The sequence below is a fragment of the Chaetura pelagica genome, unplaced genomic scaffold, assembly GCF_000747805.2.
Source record: "Chaetura pelagica isolate M959 unplaced genomic scaffold, ChaPel_1.0 scaffold159, whole genome shotgun sequence".
Lineage (NCBI taxonomy): Eukaryota > Metazoa > Chordata > Aves > Apodiformes > Apodidae > Chaetura > Chaetura pelagica.
Window position 1 is genome coordinate 4083805 of NW_009954555.1, and position 12636 is coordinate 4096440.

General features: G+C 42.9%; 1 protein-coding gene across 2 annotated transcripts in view; it reads left to right on the plus strand.

The window, feature by feature from the left end:
- Positions 1 to 609: 609 nt before the first annotated feature.
- Positions 610 to 12636, plus strand: part of MIB2 (mindbomb E3 ubiquitin protein ligase 2) — a 25696-nt gene continuing 13669 nt past the window's right edge. The window contains exons 1-5 of one of the 2 annotated variants that reach the window (XM_010005182.1): positions 610 to 960; positions 1181 to 1352; positions 7886 to 7992; positions 9860 to 10054; positions 11229 to 11371. In XM_010005182.1, the coding sequence (XP_010003484.1) occupies positions 714 to 960; positions 1181 to 1352; positions 7886 to 7992; positions 9860 to 10054; positions 11229 to 11371 (864 nt within the window). In that variant the 5' untranslated portion in view covers positions 610 to 713. The remainder of the gene's footprint in view (positions 961 to 1180; positions 1353 to 7885; positions 7993 to 9859; positions 10055 to 11228; positions 11372 to 12636) is intronic. The other variant, XM_010005183.1, reaches the window with a different exon arrangement.

Consider the following 12636-nt stretch of genomic DNA (forward strand, 5'->3'; position numbering starts at 1 on the left):
CATGTCTCTGGCATTGGCACCTTTTAAAAATCTGCTATTACTTTTGGAAAACAGACTAACATTTCTTTAATATGCATCTTTAAACTTCCTGTATCCCCAAATCAAAACCAAAACTAACTTTATGGGCAATTGAAACTCAACACTGCAGTGTTATGTGGTAAGTGTATATGAGGAGTCTTCCTGAGAAATAGACTATATAGACTTCTTGTTGCTAAAGCAGTGCTGGCGTTTTCCTGCACATTTCTTACAACTCTATTTACTGGGCATTTTTTTTTCTGTTTCCATTCTGTTTCTAGCAGCTGTTGCACATATTCCTGAGTTTGAAATCAAGGGTTGGTATTGAAGTTTTGTAAAGACTTCTTGCTCAGTTCTCTTCCCTCATACTCTGTGCTCTGGAATAAGTCTTTTGGACACGCAGATGTTTCTGTGCCTTGGAAGTCTGGCTAGTTAGTGTATCCTTGCCATTGGTGCTAAAGCTGTGAGCATTCCTGTTTTAAATCAAGCACAGATTTATCTACTCAGCAGGTCAGGCCTCTTCTGTAGCCAGGTCATTCTGGGGAAAATGGGATGTGTTGAGTGGCATCACTCAATGGTATGTTGTCTTATTAGGTGTGCTGAACATGCTGCTGACGATGCTGAGGGTGTTGCTGATGATACTGCCTGACTCCAAGACCCCTCACGTGGAAGGATTTTAGGGGTTGCCTTGCAGATCAATGGACGTGGACCCCTATGCCAGCATGCAGGTTGGGATGCGGGTAGTTCGTGGAGTGGACTGGAAGTGGGGCAACCAGGACAACGGTGAAGGGAATGTTGGGACTGTGGTGGAGATTGGTCGGACAGGCAGCCCAACCACTCCAGATAAGACTGTGGTCGTGCAGTGGGATCAAGGCAACAGAACCAATTACCGCACTGGATTCCAAGGGGCTTACGACCTTCTTCTGTATGATAATGCACAAATAGGTAAGAAGGGTTGGATTCTGCCATGACTTTTAGGATGGGAGTCTCTTAAGCCAGGAGATGGATACTTTATATTCCACATCTCACTTCCTATTATATCACTGCACCATCCTCAATACACACACAGCACAGGACTTTTTTTCCTCAGGATGTAGAGAGCGTGGTCAGCCTAGTTTCCCTGGGTTTTGTGCAGATCTGAGTTCCTTTGCTTTTGTTCTCCCAGGTGTCCGTCACCCTAACATCATCTGTGACTGCTGCAAGAAGCACGGCATCCGGGGGATGCGGTGGAAGTGCAAGATGTGCTTTGACTATGACTTGTGCACCCAGTGCTACATGAACAACAAGCACGACCTCTCCCACTCCTTCGAACGCTACGAGACGGCGCATTCCCAGCCGTAAGTGCTGCATGGGGGCAGTCCAGATAGCCAGACTGGGACTTACAGGTCACTGCTCTCTAGCAGTGGTCTCCAGAATGAGGTTTGCATGCCTCAGGGGGTGTGTGAGATGATCCATTGAGGTACAGGAATAACATACTAGAACCTCACTAGTACATGGCCGTAAAATTTATTTAAAAATAAACCTACCTATATTGAGGGGTGCTCAGCATTTTTTTACTGAAAGTGTTGGGGATCACTGTTCTATAGAACAGTGTAAGGCTGGATATGGCACTTCAATGGAGCTGTTTAAAAAAAGACAGCAAATAGAAATCAGCAGAATTTTCTGAGAAATTAAATTAAGGTGAAAATTCGGAATGTTTGTCTGCTCTGGTTTTTCTTTTCCTCCCCCCCTAATTTAATAATTTTTTAGACATGCTTTGCTGTTTGCTGTTCTCTGATAGCTGAGTGGTCACAGGGAGGCTGATGGGAATCTCGCACTCCCAAACAGTTGATTTCTTCTCAGGTTCTCTGCTGTTGACTGAAGAACATCTTCTTAGTTGCTCTGTACTCTGCATGTTAGCATTACTGGAAATGACTGCTACACTGATGCCTGTGGAAGAGTATCCACGATTTTGTGCCAAAAGATAGAGGTCTGTTCTCCTGTCATGAGGAAGAACTGAGAAAGTCTCAACACTAATTTAATTTGTGCCTCATAAGATGGGCATGAAGGTGAATCTTGTAATCCTGTTGCCTTTAGAAAAAGTAGTAGGAACTGCAGTGCATGAATTTTGCGGAAGAGTTTTCATAAAGGGAGGTGCCAAACTGAAAGAGCTTTACTCAGACATGTTTTGCAGGGCAGGAGCAGGAAGAAGTAGCAGCACCTCTGCTTTAATGCAAATGTAATCCTGTTGTTGGTCCAGTGTCCCGTGGGTTCCTCTTCATTAAGAATTCATGTTCTGATTTTTAAAAAAATTAAAAAAAGAAACAAGGGGCATGGAGGGAGATCACCTTTGATTGATGCAATAGAGAGGATTTCTTTGGAATAACTGAGGTCTGAGCTGTAAAGACACACACTGCCTTAGGCAATGCAGCATCCTTTGCACAGAACAAAAACTGCGTATTTATGAGTCACTGGGACTATTGCTTCAATCCCTCATCTCAATTTTTTTTTCTTAATAAAGTAGAAGAGAAAACCTTTGGCAGTTCCCCAAGGACCAAAAAAACAAAAAAAAAGCTCTGTGTTTAAAGACATGGTGACTGCTGTGTGGGTTTGGGTTTGCTTGAGGTTTTGTTGCTACACACTGTTGTTTGAATGGCTGTGAAACACAGGATGAGTCTCTTCTAGAGGTCAGGATTCTCTCACCTCCTGGCAGGGAATGAGTATCTTTTGGTTGTTTACAGGGAGCCCCAAGCACAGCAGTGTGTTGCTCTGAAGTCCCAGGCAAAGCCCACTGGAGTGTTAATTAGTCAAAAAGCTTGTAAGAGAAGTGGATGGAGAGACAGCCCACCAAATCTGACAGGATCCCATAATCTTGGTTTTGCATAATGAAGGAGGGACTACTTATATATTTATAAGCTTACATCAGTGGGATCAAATGTAGAACCATGAAATGCAGCTGTCACTGCAACTGTCTCTTTAACTGAAGTCCAAGAGCTGGGAGTTCCCAATTCCTCCATGGCCTCCACTGGAGAGCATCACCATGCTCCATCTTGCAACTCCTGCCATTGCTGATCCTTCCCCAGAGGAAGTGGGGCCTGTGCTAGGAGAACTATGGAGCTGGCAGTGGGATGTCTGTGCAGTAAATGGCTCCCACCTGCACTGCTGATGCCAGACCCACCACATGGCACCCGTGCAGCTCAGCCTGGGCAAGGCTAACACATGGCAGTTTGTAGCAGCTCACTAATCCTAGGATTTAGGAGGCCTTAAGCCCAGACAGTCACTGCAGAGGGTTCCCAATCAGTTTTCTAAAGAGGCTTTGATGACACCTTTTCCTGAAAGCTATTTCAGGTCGTAATGACCTGAGTTTGACCCTCTGGTGGCATGAAGTACTGGTAATTTTATATTTCACCATTTGGAGTAGTCTCTTCATGACATTTGCCTATTGCTGGTATTTTTACTTGGTCTTGTTTGGTTTGTATTTTAGAGGAGAGGCTGTCATCCTTGGTTTAAAAGCTTGGACACAGCTCATTTTCACTGAAGGCCTTTTTTCTCAATCATGGATCCATTTGCCAAATATGTGCTTAGCAATTGGAAGATAAATCTGTGTGTGTAAGCAAGTTAGCGAAGCAAAACTCATCAGGTTTATGTTATGGCTGAAATAGGCATGCTGATGAGTTCTGCAAATAATCAAGTGTGAGATAATCTTCCTCTTGTACAAATATTGTTATTCTTACATTTGAGTGCCAAAGTAGCACTAGCATTTTGCTGCATCACCTTCTCAGTAGGGGTTGTGATGCATTTTACCCAGGCTATTATCTGCACCTCACCCACCAATAAATCACAACCTTAACAATTTTTCAAAAGTCCTATTTTGTTTCTGGAGAACAATGGAGTTGAAGGAGCTAGCAAACTATTCAGGGGAATCTTTTGTGTAATCAAGCATAAGAAATACAAATATTTTCTCACGTTGTGTTTTATATTGTAGTCAGAACAGAGTTATTTTCAACTATAATTCAGAAACCAGCTCTGTCTAGTCTAGTTACCAGTTGGATTTCTAAATCAGCTCCATTACAAGAACAAGTGCATGCTGTCGTTTTGGTATGCATGTGCAACACAGACCCATTCAAGGCAGCCTTAATAATCCAGCCTTCCATCTGTGCTTCTAATATTGTAAGCCTGGACTAATACAGCAGCTGAGTGACAATTGCTGGGTGTTTGATTACTAGGCAATAAAGGGGATGCAGGTTTATTTACTGTAGTAATCTCTTCAACATGTGTTATTTATGCAATGTCAGTTTAAGCTGTTAGATTACGAAATTTGGTAGTATTTTGAATCAAATCTGATTGTGTGATGATGTTTGTTTCCTAGCTTTTTTGAAATGCTCATTAAATTTAATAATTAAAATGATTCATTAATATGAATTAATTCTGTTCATGATTCAGTATACTTTTATTTGTTTTTTAAAAAACACAAAGATTTACCAGATAAACTACTTAACTGTACCTCCCTAAAAAAACCACACGTACATTGCAAGGGCACATCCCCACGCTAGGTCTTCCCTGATGTAATTTGGAATATTCTGTTTGAATTGTGGGACAGGGATTACATTTCAGTGATGTATTTTGTCTTTATCTTTTCTGGAATTACATGAGCAAAACTGTAAGCAAGAGAAATCCTTCACTAAAGCATCCTCAGCCTCTGTTTTGAACTAACAGTCTTGTTTAAAGGATGATAATGAGACATTTCACTTGCTGCTAAAGGCTGTATATAGACATTTCTGAGAGCATATGGAGAAACCCTCTGTCTGCAGTACAGTTTTGAGTTTTAGGTGCACACACACATTTTAGCTCACACTTAGTAGTCTTGGTCTGAAATCTTGCTCTTTGTGGCTTTCCAAAACTGAGCCTGATAGGACCTAGCAAAAGAGGAGGTTGGCAAAAAAAGATGGCAGGTGTCTGAGGGTAAAAGCATACAGTTGGTTTTGTGAAGAACAACACGGCAAGGAAGGATGGGATTGACAATGGAAATTCTTGGTCAAGACAGTTCCTGAAATAGGTTTCTGTGATCCTGATCCCTCACTTACTGGTGTCCTTGTCTTAGTCTGGTTCATGCTTGAGCAACCAGCATCCGCCTGCCATCTGTCAGAATTTCCTACCCTTATCCTTTCCTGGAAGTGTTTCAGTAAAAGCTTTGCTGGGGTCAGTGAGAGAACCTAGAATTCTGTGCGTCATTAAGGTCAGTTTTACCTGCAGTGTCTGTAAAGCCTTTATGTTGGCTTTTCTTGAGGCAGCCACTGTAGATCTTCATCCATCCTGGAAGGAGTGGGAGTTTGTATCCACTGTGAGCTGAGATTCTCGTTCACAGCTGTGCCTTTTCTGAAGAGATTAACACAATATTTATGACCTGCTACCTTGCAGGATGACTGTTCCTTCTGCTTTGCAGTCCCGTGCATTGTGCTTGTTTCTTCTGATAAGGATTTTCTGTGGTGGTGAAGCCTCTGTCTTGCAAAATATATTAATCTGTGCCTGGTATGAAGGGGCTCTGACTTTTGCAGGGCCTCAGATGACTACTGCCAATTAAAAGTAGTTTCTGTTTAAATGTGTCCAAGTCAGTTGGTTTGGGTCTCTACCTGTACAGCACAGGTGATGCTGTTTATTTTATTATTGCTCTCAGGGATGTTGAAGGCTGTGTGAGCACCTCAGTGACATTTCAGCACAGGCACAGCACAGGAGGGTGGTTCCCAGCGTGCTAGAGAGAGACATTCATTCTGTACAGTCCATGCTCCCAAGAGATTTCTGGACTCTATGGTAATTTAATATCATTGGAATTTGCAGAGCAGAAATGGCTGCAGAGTTTGGCTGTCATAATTAAAATTGTTATTAAAGGCAATATTGCAGTGATTAAATTTATCCCCAGGGTATTCTGGCAACACACTAATAGCTTTGGTTGTTATCCAGTATTTGGAGCAAAACATGTTGAATTAGATTAAAACCCAAGATGTTTTGGCTCAGGATATCTGGTTCTCACATCATTCCTCAGTGGTGCTGGTCAGCAGGGTGGTTCAAGACAAGGTCAAAACTTTGTGAGGCCAGGGAAGGAAGGCGGTTACAGTGCATTTAAGCAGAATGGGAGGGGGTGTTTGTTACACTTCTTTCTTCTATTTGGAAACTCAGCTTTCTGGACTGGTCAGCTTTGTTTTCCTGGTGTCTAGCCACAGATGTCGCTGCAAGTGACAGGTTGATGTGAGAGCTGCTGAGATGGGCAATGACTGCTGTTAAGATTATACAAAAGGGAAATCTTGCGAGGAAAGTAATGAATGGTGGTTATTTTGCTGTTTAACCACTTTACTTAAGCTTGGCTTGGTGCCTTATTTGACTATCACTGAAAATCTTTGCATTGCAAACCTCTTCCTTGTGAGAGCAGAGTTTGGAGAAGTATATTTTTATCACTTGGTCTCAGGGCGTGACCTTGACATCTTTGATAAAGTGTTAGAAATGCATTCAACAAAATCCAGTGAAAATAGCATGTTGTAGCTAAGCAGCTCCCAATGTAGTACACAAATCCATGCTGGTTTTAGAAGCCAGTGCAATAAAATGAATGCTGATCAGTGTTTCTTTTCTGCTGAGCTTTTTCCCAGCCAAGCCTTTTCCTACCCCTCTCTCATTATCTTCCCTTTCATAACAACTGCCAGCTTTGGTGGTGTTTAAAACAGACAAAATCTCAACAATTCAAAAAGTCTCCCTCCTGTTGAGCTGCAATCTGGATAATGAACACTCAACAGTGATAAGAACGTGTAAATAATCTCTCCCTCTTTCTAAATACATTAGATTGTAAAGCACAGGTGGAAGATCTGCTAACAAGTTAAGGAAGGTAAAAGACTTAGGCTTCTGATGGATAAGTAAACAGTACGTTCAGGCATAAGCTTTTTATCCTTCTGAGTCTCCACCTCTCTCTAGGTATTAGATGGAAAATAAGTAGTGTTCTGAGGTCAGCCCTACCCCCCGGAGCCTTCCCCTCCCCTTGCCCTGCAAACAGCTGCTGAACTTGGTTTGCTCTGTCAGGGCTGGGAGTTGCTCAGAGCCCGTCCAGGAGGTGCACAATTCAGGTATGGATTGTGGCACCTTCCCAGGCACCTAGAAAAGTGGATTGTACCCTGGGTGAGGAAAACAAACGGGTCTGTGAGGACTTTGGTGGCTTGGTGCCTCATGAGAAAGCTTTCTGCTAGGGACCAGAGGCTGGGAACAGCACACACAAGAGCAGCAGAGAAGCTGCTGTAACATTATGGGAATTGGAAGCTGCTTTAACAGGACGTCAGATCCCCTCTTTACTATCACGTAGGTATTTTTTTATTATTCTTAGGGTGGATCAGTGTGTATGCCTGTGGTGTGGATTGCAGGGCAGAGAGAGGAGTCTGTGTTATCCTGGAAACAGTCTAGTCACAACAGTGCTGGTCTAATCTCTGCTTTTCAGCAGGTGAACTGGGCTGTGCAGTCAGCACCTTTGGTTATGGACTGTGCTGAACTCCTTATGCCTTGGAGCTGGGAGACTGCCCGAGCCACAAAAGCTTTCATGCAGTGTACACCCTACTAATGTCCACTAGTATTGCCTTAACCTCACCGAGTTAGCCCAGTGTATTACTCAGTAGCTGTTTTTCTGCCACGAGTGGAACAGTGCCTCAGTATTCTTTCCTTTCTGGGAGACCAGCTTTTAGGATCAAAGCCCCTGTTCAGCTATTTTATTCTTTCACTTAGGTGCTTGTCAGAACTCAAGCTTTTTGTATGTTACTGTGGAACACTTGGTGCTTGTATGACAGATCTTGGTTGGAACAGAGCTTTATAAAGTGTGAATATTCAACAATAAATTCATTTGTTTTATCTTTGTTTTTTCCAGAGTCCTGGTGAGTCCTCGACAGAATTTGACTCGCATCACCCTAAAAGGGACTTTCCAGGGGGCAAAAGTAGTCCGTGGCCCTGACTGGGAGTGGGGCAACCAGGATGGTAAGCTTCTCTGAGATGTCCTGTTAAAAAAAGTTTGATCTTTTTTCTTTGGTTGTGTTTGGGGTTTTTTTGCCAGATTGCTAGTTGGAAATGCATCTGCTGAGCAGTAGCTTCTTGGGGAGCTGTTCTGATGATGCAGGTTGCTGGTATTTAATATTATTTGTTTTCTTGTATTTGTTTAAAAACATCAGTGACATGAACTGTATGCATTCATTCAGGGTGTGTGTGGCAAGTTTTGCTGCTTCTGTTTCACAGATATGAAAACTCATGGGAATCATCTTGTATAGAACTATAAATGTACACCATGTTGCAAGAAAATAAAGACCAATCTTTTCCTGAAAACCCTTCCATTCACAGTGGGAATAAGGTTTATCTGACATTGTGTACAGTATTCCTTTTTCCTTTGGAGTTCTTTGCTATATCCACATTTGGACACTTTTAAGAGAAATAATCTGTAGGGAGTGTTTCACATGGAGCATTAATGAAGACTTGTTTGCTGTGATTGCTGGAGAATGGTTTCTGATTTCTGTAGGAATTGTAACTTCAGGCTGAAAATGGAAAGGGACAAAAATGCCTTTTCTAGAGCTGCTCTTGGAGAATAATGACTGTCTAATTCACTGATATCAGTTTCTGTGTGGTGCTACAGGTTTAAGGAAACTTTACTGTCTATTTCTAATCCAGAGCCTTGTACACACTGTACTGCTTGTAGCTTCTTTTTTCCCTTAAAAATTAAAAGTCCAAAGGTTTCCATTGTGGTCTCCACCATTTATTGCAGGTCTGGGTTCAGTGGAGGACATTGATACTTGCAGAGTCTGAGAGCAAAAGAAGCTTATGCTCAGTTCAGCTTATCCATCCTTTTGAGTTCAGGTCAACATTTACATGTCTGAGACTTGCCTTGCTTGCAGTGATTGTGACCTGAAAGCAGTTTTATGTGTGAGGCAAGTGAGGAGGAACATGAGGCCAGCTCCTCTGGTCTGTAGTGAGCACTGACTTGTCCATCATGGAGCTGCCCCCATCCACAGCCATTTGCTCTTCTGAATTTAGCTTCCTCATAGTGCTAACACATCAACTCTATTTCCATTTAAGGAAGTAACATGTAAATAGTGGTAATAAATAACCTTGCAAACTCTCTAGTAGGGTCATGGTAAGTTTCTGTATTGATCATGTGGTCCTGTGTGTCTGGAAAGGGCAATAGCAGCTGCTTGAGGAATCTAAATGAAGGGCCTGTGTGTTTTTAGTATTCCTGCTGCTTGGAGCCCTTTGCAAAAATTAGCACTGACTGCAAAATTTGCCATTTGACCAAGGTTTTTTCTCAGTAGTGGTCAGGGTGGGCCCTGGCAGGTGAAGAGAAGTACCAGAACAAACTGTAATTGATGTTCTTCCACCACACCAGTGCTGGGGAGAGATTAAAGATCTTGGGTGAATTTTGAAATGCTGCTGTGTTTTTATCTTGCCACAGTGTGGTGCCATGACACTGTGTGGTGCCTCTCTAGGCAGTGTTCCTGTGCACCAGGAGAAATGGCTGCTTCTCCACAGAAATCAGCTTTTCCCTCTTTGTATTCCAACATAACTGGCTGGCTGGCTTTCAGTGAGGTTTAGTGTAGAGATTCTCTCCTAGCTGGTCAAACTGAGTTGTCTCATGGTTTAATTTCATCTGCTCCAGCCCCTGATTTTTGGCTCTGTCCCTACTCCTCTGTTGTGAACAGCTGGAGCAATGGAAAGGTTTTTCCATGTGTTTTACTTAGTCAAGATAAAAATGTCATTAAATTATAGCTTGGTAAACATCCCAGTGTCAGGTGAGTTTCTGTATATTCTTCTCAATGAAAATGCAAGCTGGATGGTGTTTTTTCCCCTCCTTTTTCCTCAGGTGGTGAAGGTAAAACTGGACGTGTGGTTGATATTCGTGGCTGGGATGTGGAGACCGGGCGCAGCGTGGCCAGTGTCACCTGGTCTGATGGAACCACCAATGTCTACAGAGTTGGGCACAAGGGAAAGGTGGATCTGAAATGTACTGTGGAGGCATCTGGTGGCTTTTACTACAAAGAGCATCTCCCAAAATTGGGTGCGTAGAGACAAGTGGTTTGTTGAGAAACTGATTCACGCTGCCCTTTCCTGACACTAAAGCCATTTTGCCTGGAAGACACACAAACCAGCAGGTGGTTTTATAAAGGCCCCACATGATGTGTGACCATCTGAAACAGTGGTCTCTGTGTGAACATCTCACTTCACTTCAGAGTGGTTAGTTAAAGTAGTTTGGCCTTTCAGTGGTAAGACTGTAAGACCATCAGAAGCTGTATCCCAAGGAGGGATCTTCTGCCAAGGCAACTTCTTGCTGCTGCAGGTGCATGAAGCTCCCCTGGCAGTGCTTGTCTGTCAGCAGAGGATTCAACCCAGTGTCAGTGTTGTTAATTCAAAGGCTTTCATTCTTCTGACAAGTAGTGGTCCAGCTGGTGTTCACTGTGCTTTTAGAGAGGAAATGTCATTGTTGTGGTGGACAAAAAAGTGTCTTGAAGGGGAATGTGGCAAAGGGACATTTCTGAGAATGGAGCTGCCACATACTTGCCCAGCAGGGAGATTAAAAAGTCGTGGAAAAAGGTGATGGCTGTATTGGCAACTTACTGCAATCCACCTTTCCTCTTAAGTCTTAGTTACTCTTTAGTTGTAGTCTTTTAAATGAGGTTCAGGGGCCATCTTTTGCTCTCCTGAAGGAAAACATGTCTGTTCTTGAATTCACAGCAGCGGAATCAGGTCTTTCTCATTCATTCCTCTCCCTGAGCATCTTGGCAAGAGCTTGAGGGAAGGGAAGGGTTAGATGAGGAGCTTATTTCCAAGGACATGGCCTCTTGCTACCCAGAAAGGCCAGGAGGGTGAAGCACTCCACCAAGCAAGTTATGTGGCTGCCTGTAGGAGAGCACTTATTTTAGGTATCATGTGGGTGTGTCTGCTGAACAGCAGTTGTGGGTGACTGAGCTGCTAAGAACAGCTCCTGGTGCCTGACATGACATGAGAGGCATCATTCAAAGGCATTCCCCTCTCTGAGAAGGGACAAAATTATGTCTTGTTAGAACTACCTGATGTTTAACCTGTATCAATATCCAGCCAGAGCTAAATCCTCTTGCACTCCGCAACAGAACAAGAGTTTTAAACCATTCTGTCCCAGTAAAGCCAAAAAAGACATAAAGCTTGGTTTTGCATCCAGTATTTATGAATGTGGGTGGTGTCATTCTTCTCTTCAGGAAAACCAGCTGAACTGCAGAGGAAGGAAAGCACAGACAGGCATCCATTCCAGCATGGTGACAAGGTGAAGTGCCTGCTGGACATTGACATCTTGAGGGAGATGCAGGAGGGCCATGGTGGCTGGAATCCTAAAATGGCTGAGGTATGCTTCTGCTTGCTCCTCTTCCCTCAGAAATGTGTCAGTCACTAGCTCAGATTTCCTAAGTAGGCACTGGCTAGGAAGTTAGCAGAACATCTTTCTGTAACATGTTACCTTCTATATTTATATTGTGTTTACTGAATCACAAATTCTTTATGGATAGGACACTGGAGTCAGATTTATTTTTAGGCTCAGATAAATGTTTTGTATGAGAATTGCCTTGGGCAGCCCTGCATAATTTCTGAGAGTCTACAAATGGGTCAAAAGCATTGATCAAAAACCTTGGGAGCCAGTGCAAAAAGCTAATGGCTGGTTTGTTTGTTTTTACGTGGGCCATGGATCTTTTCCTTGGAGCTCTGGATCCATTCCCTGTTTGGCTTCTTTTGTGTTGTGCATTACTACTAATGAAAGTTATGTGTTTTGTCAACAGTGGACTCTATCCCTAACCAGGGCTCAAATTTCTCAGCCCATATGATGTTCTTGGAGCTTAGCCTGTTGTCTTGTCTTTAGTTTGAAGAGCTATCAGTCTGTAGTCTAAAAAACCTCAGATAGAGGGAGAAGGAAAGATAGAAATTACACCTATTAATGTAGGATAGTATCTCAGAGGGCCATCATAGAAGTAAATCTCCAAGGGGTTGTGGACATTCAGTGTGGGCTTACATTCAGGTGACATGACAACAGCTAAATTAATAAAGCTGCCATTTAAATTAAAAGGTCTGTGCTTTTTGTTTCTCCTTAAGTGATCTTGGCTTTTATTGGTCTGTAGATATTGCCCAAAATAGATAAACTGCCTTCACATATTGAAGAAGGTAATAGTGCAGTTGTGCAGTAGATGGACTGCAAGACAAAATTCACATCTTGATACTCACCATTACAGTAATAAAACCTGTCTCTGAACCTGCACTAGTAACTTGTAGAAAAGTGATTTTTTGGAGAGGGAGGGAAGTGTGTAGCCATGAGTGACCTAAATGCCTTCTACACTCAAGTCAGTAAACTGAATAATCTGCAGGTCTGAAGCCTTGCTATAGGAAGCAGTGCTACAAAATCATGAATATATGTTTAGATGTATCCTGGCCCAGCCTGCCCTGTAGGTGAGTGGCCTTTTTGAAACCAGACTTTATAATGTCAAGACAAACTGTGTATCCCCGAAGCTGTAGGTTTTGAATGCTGCTGTGTAGCTAGCACAGTGTGCTAGGTTGTTAAACCTCCTCTGCAATCCTGAATGCCTGATGGAGGTGAATGCAGGTGAGATGAATAGTGAAGAGGGA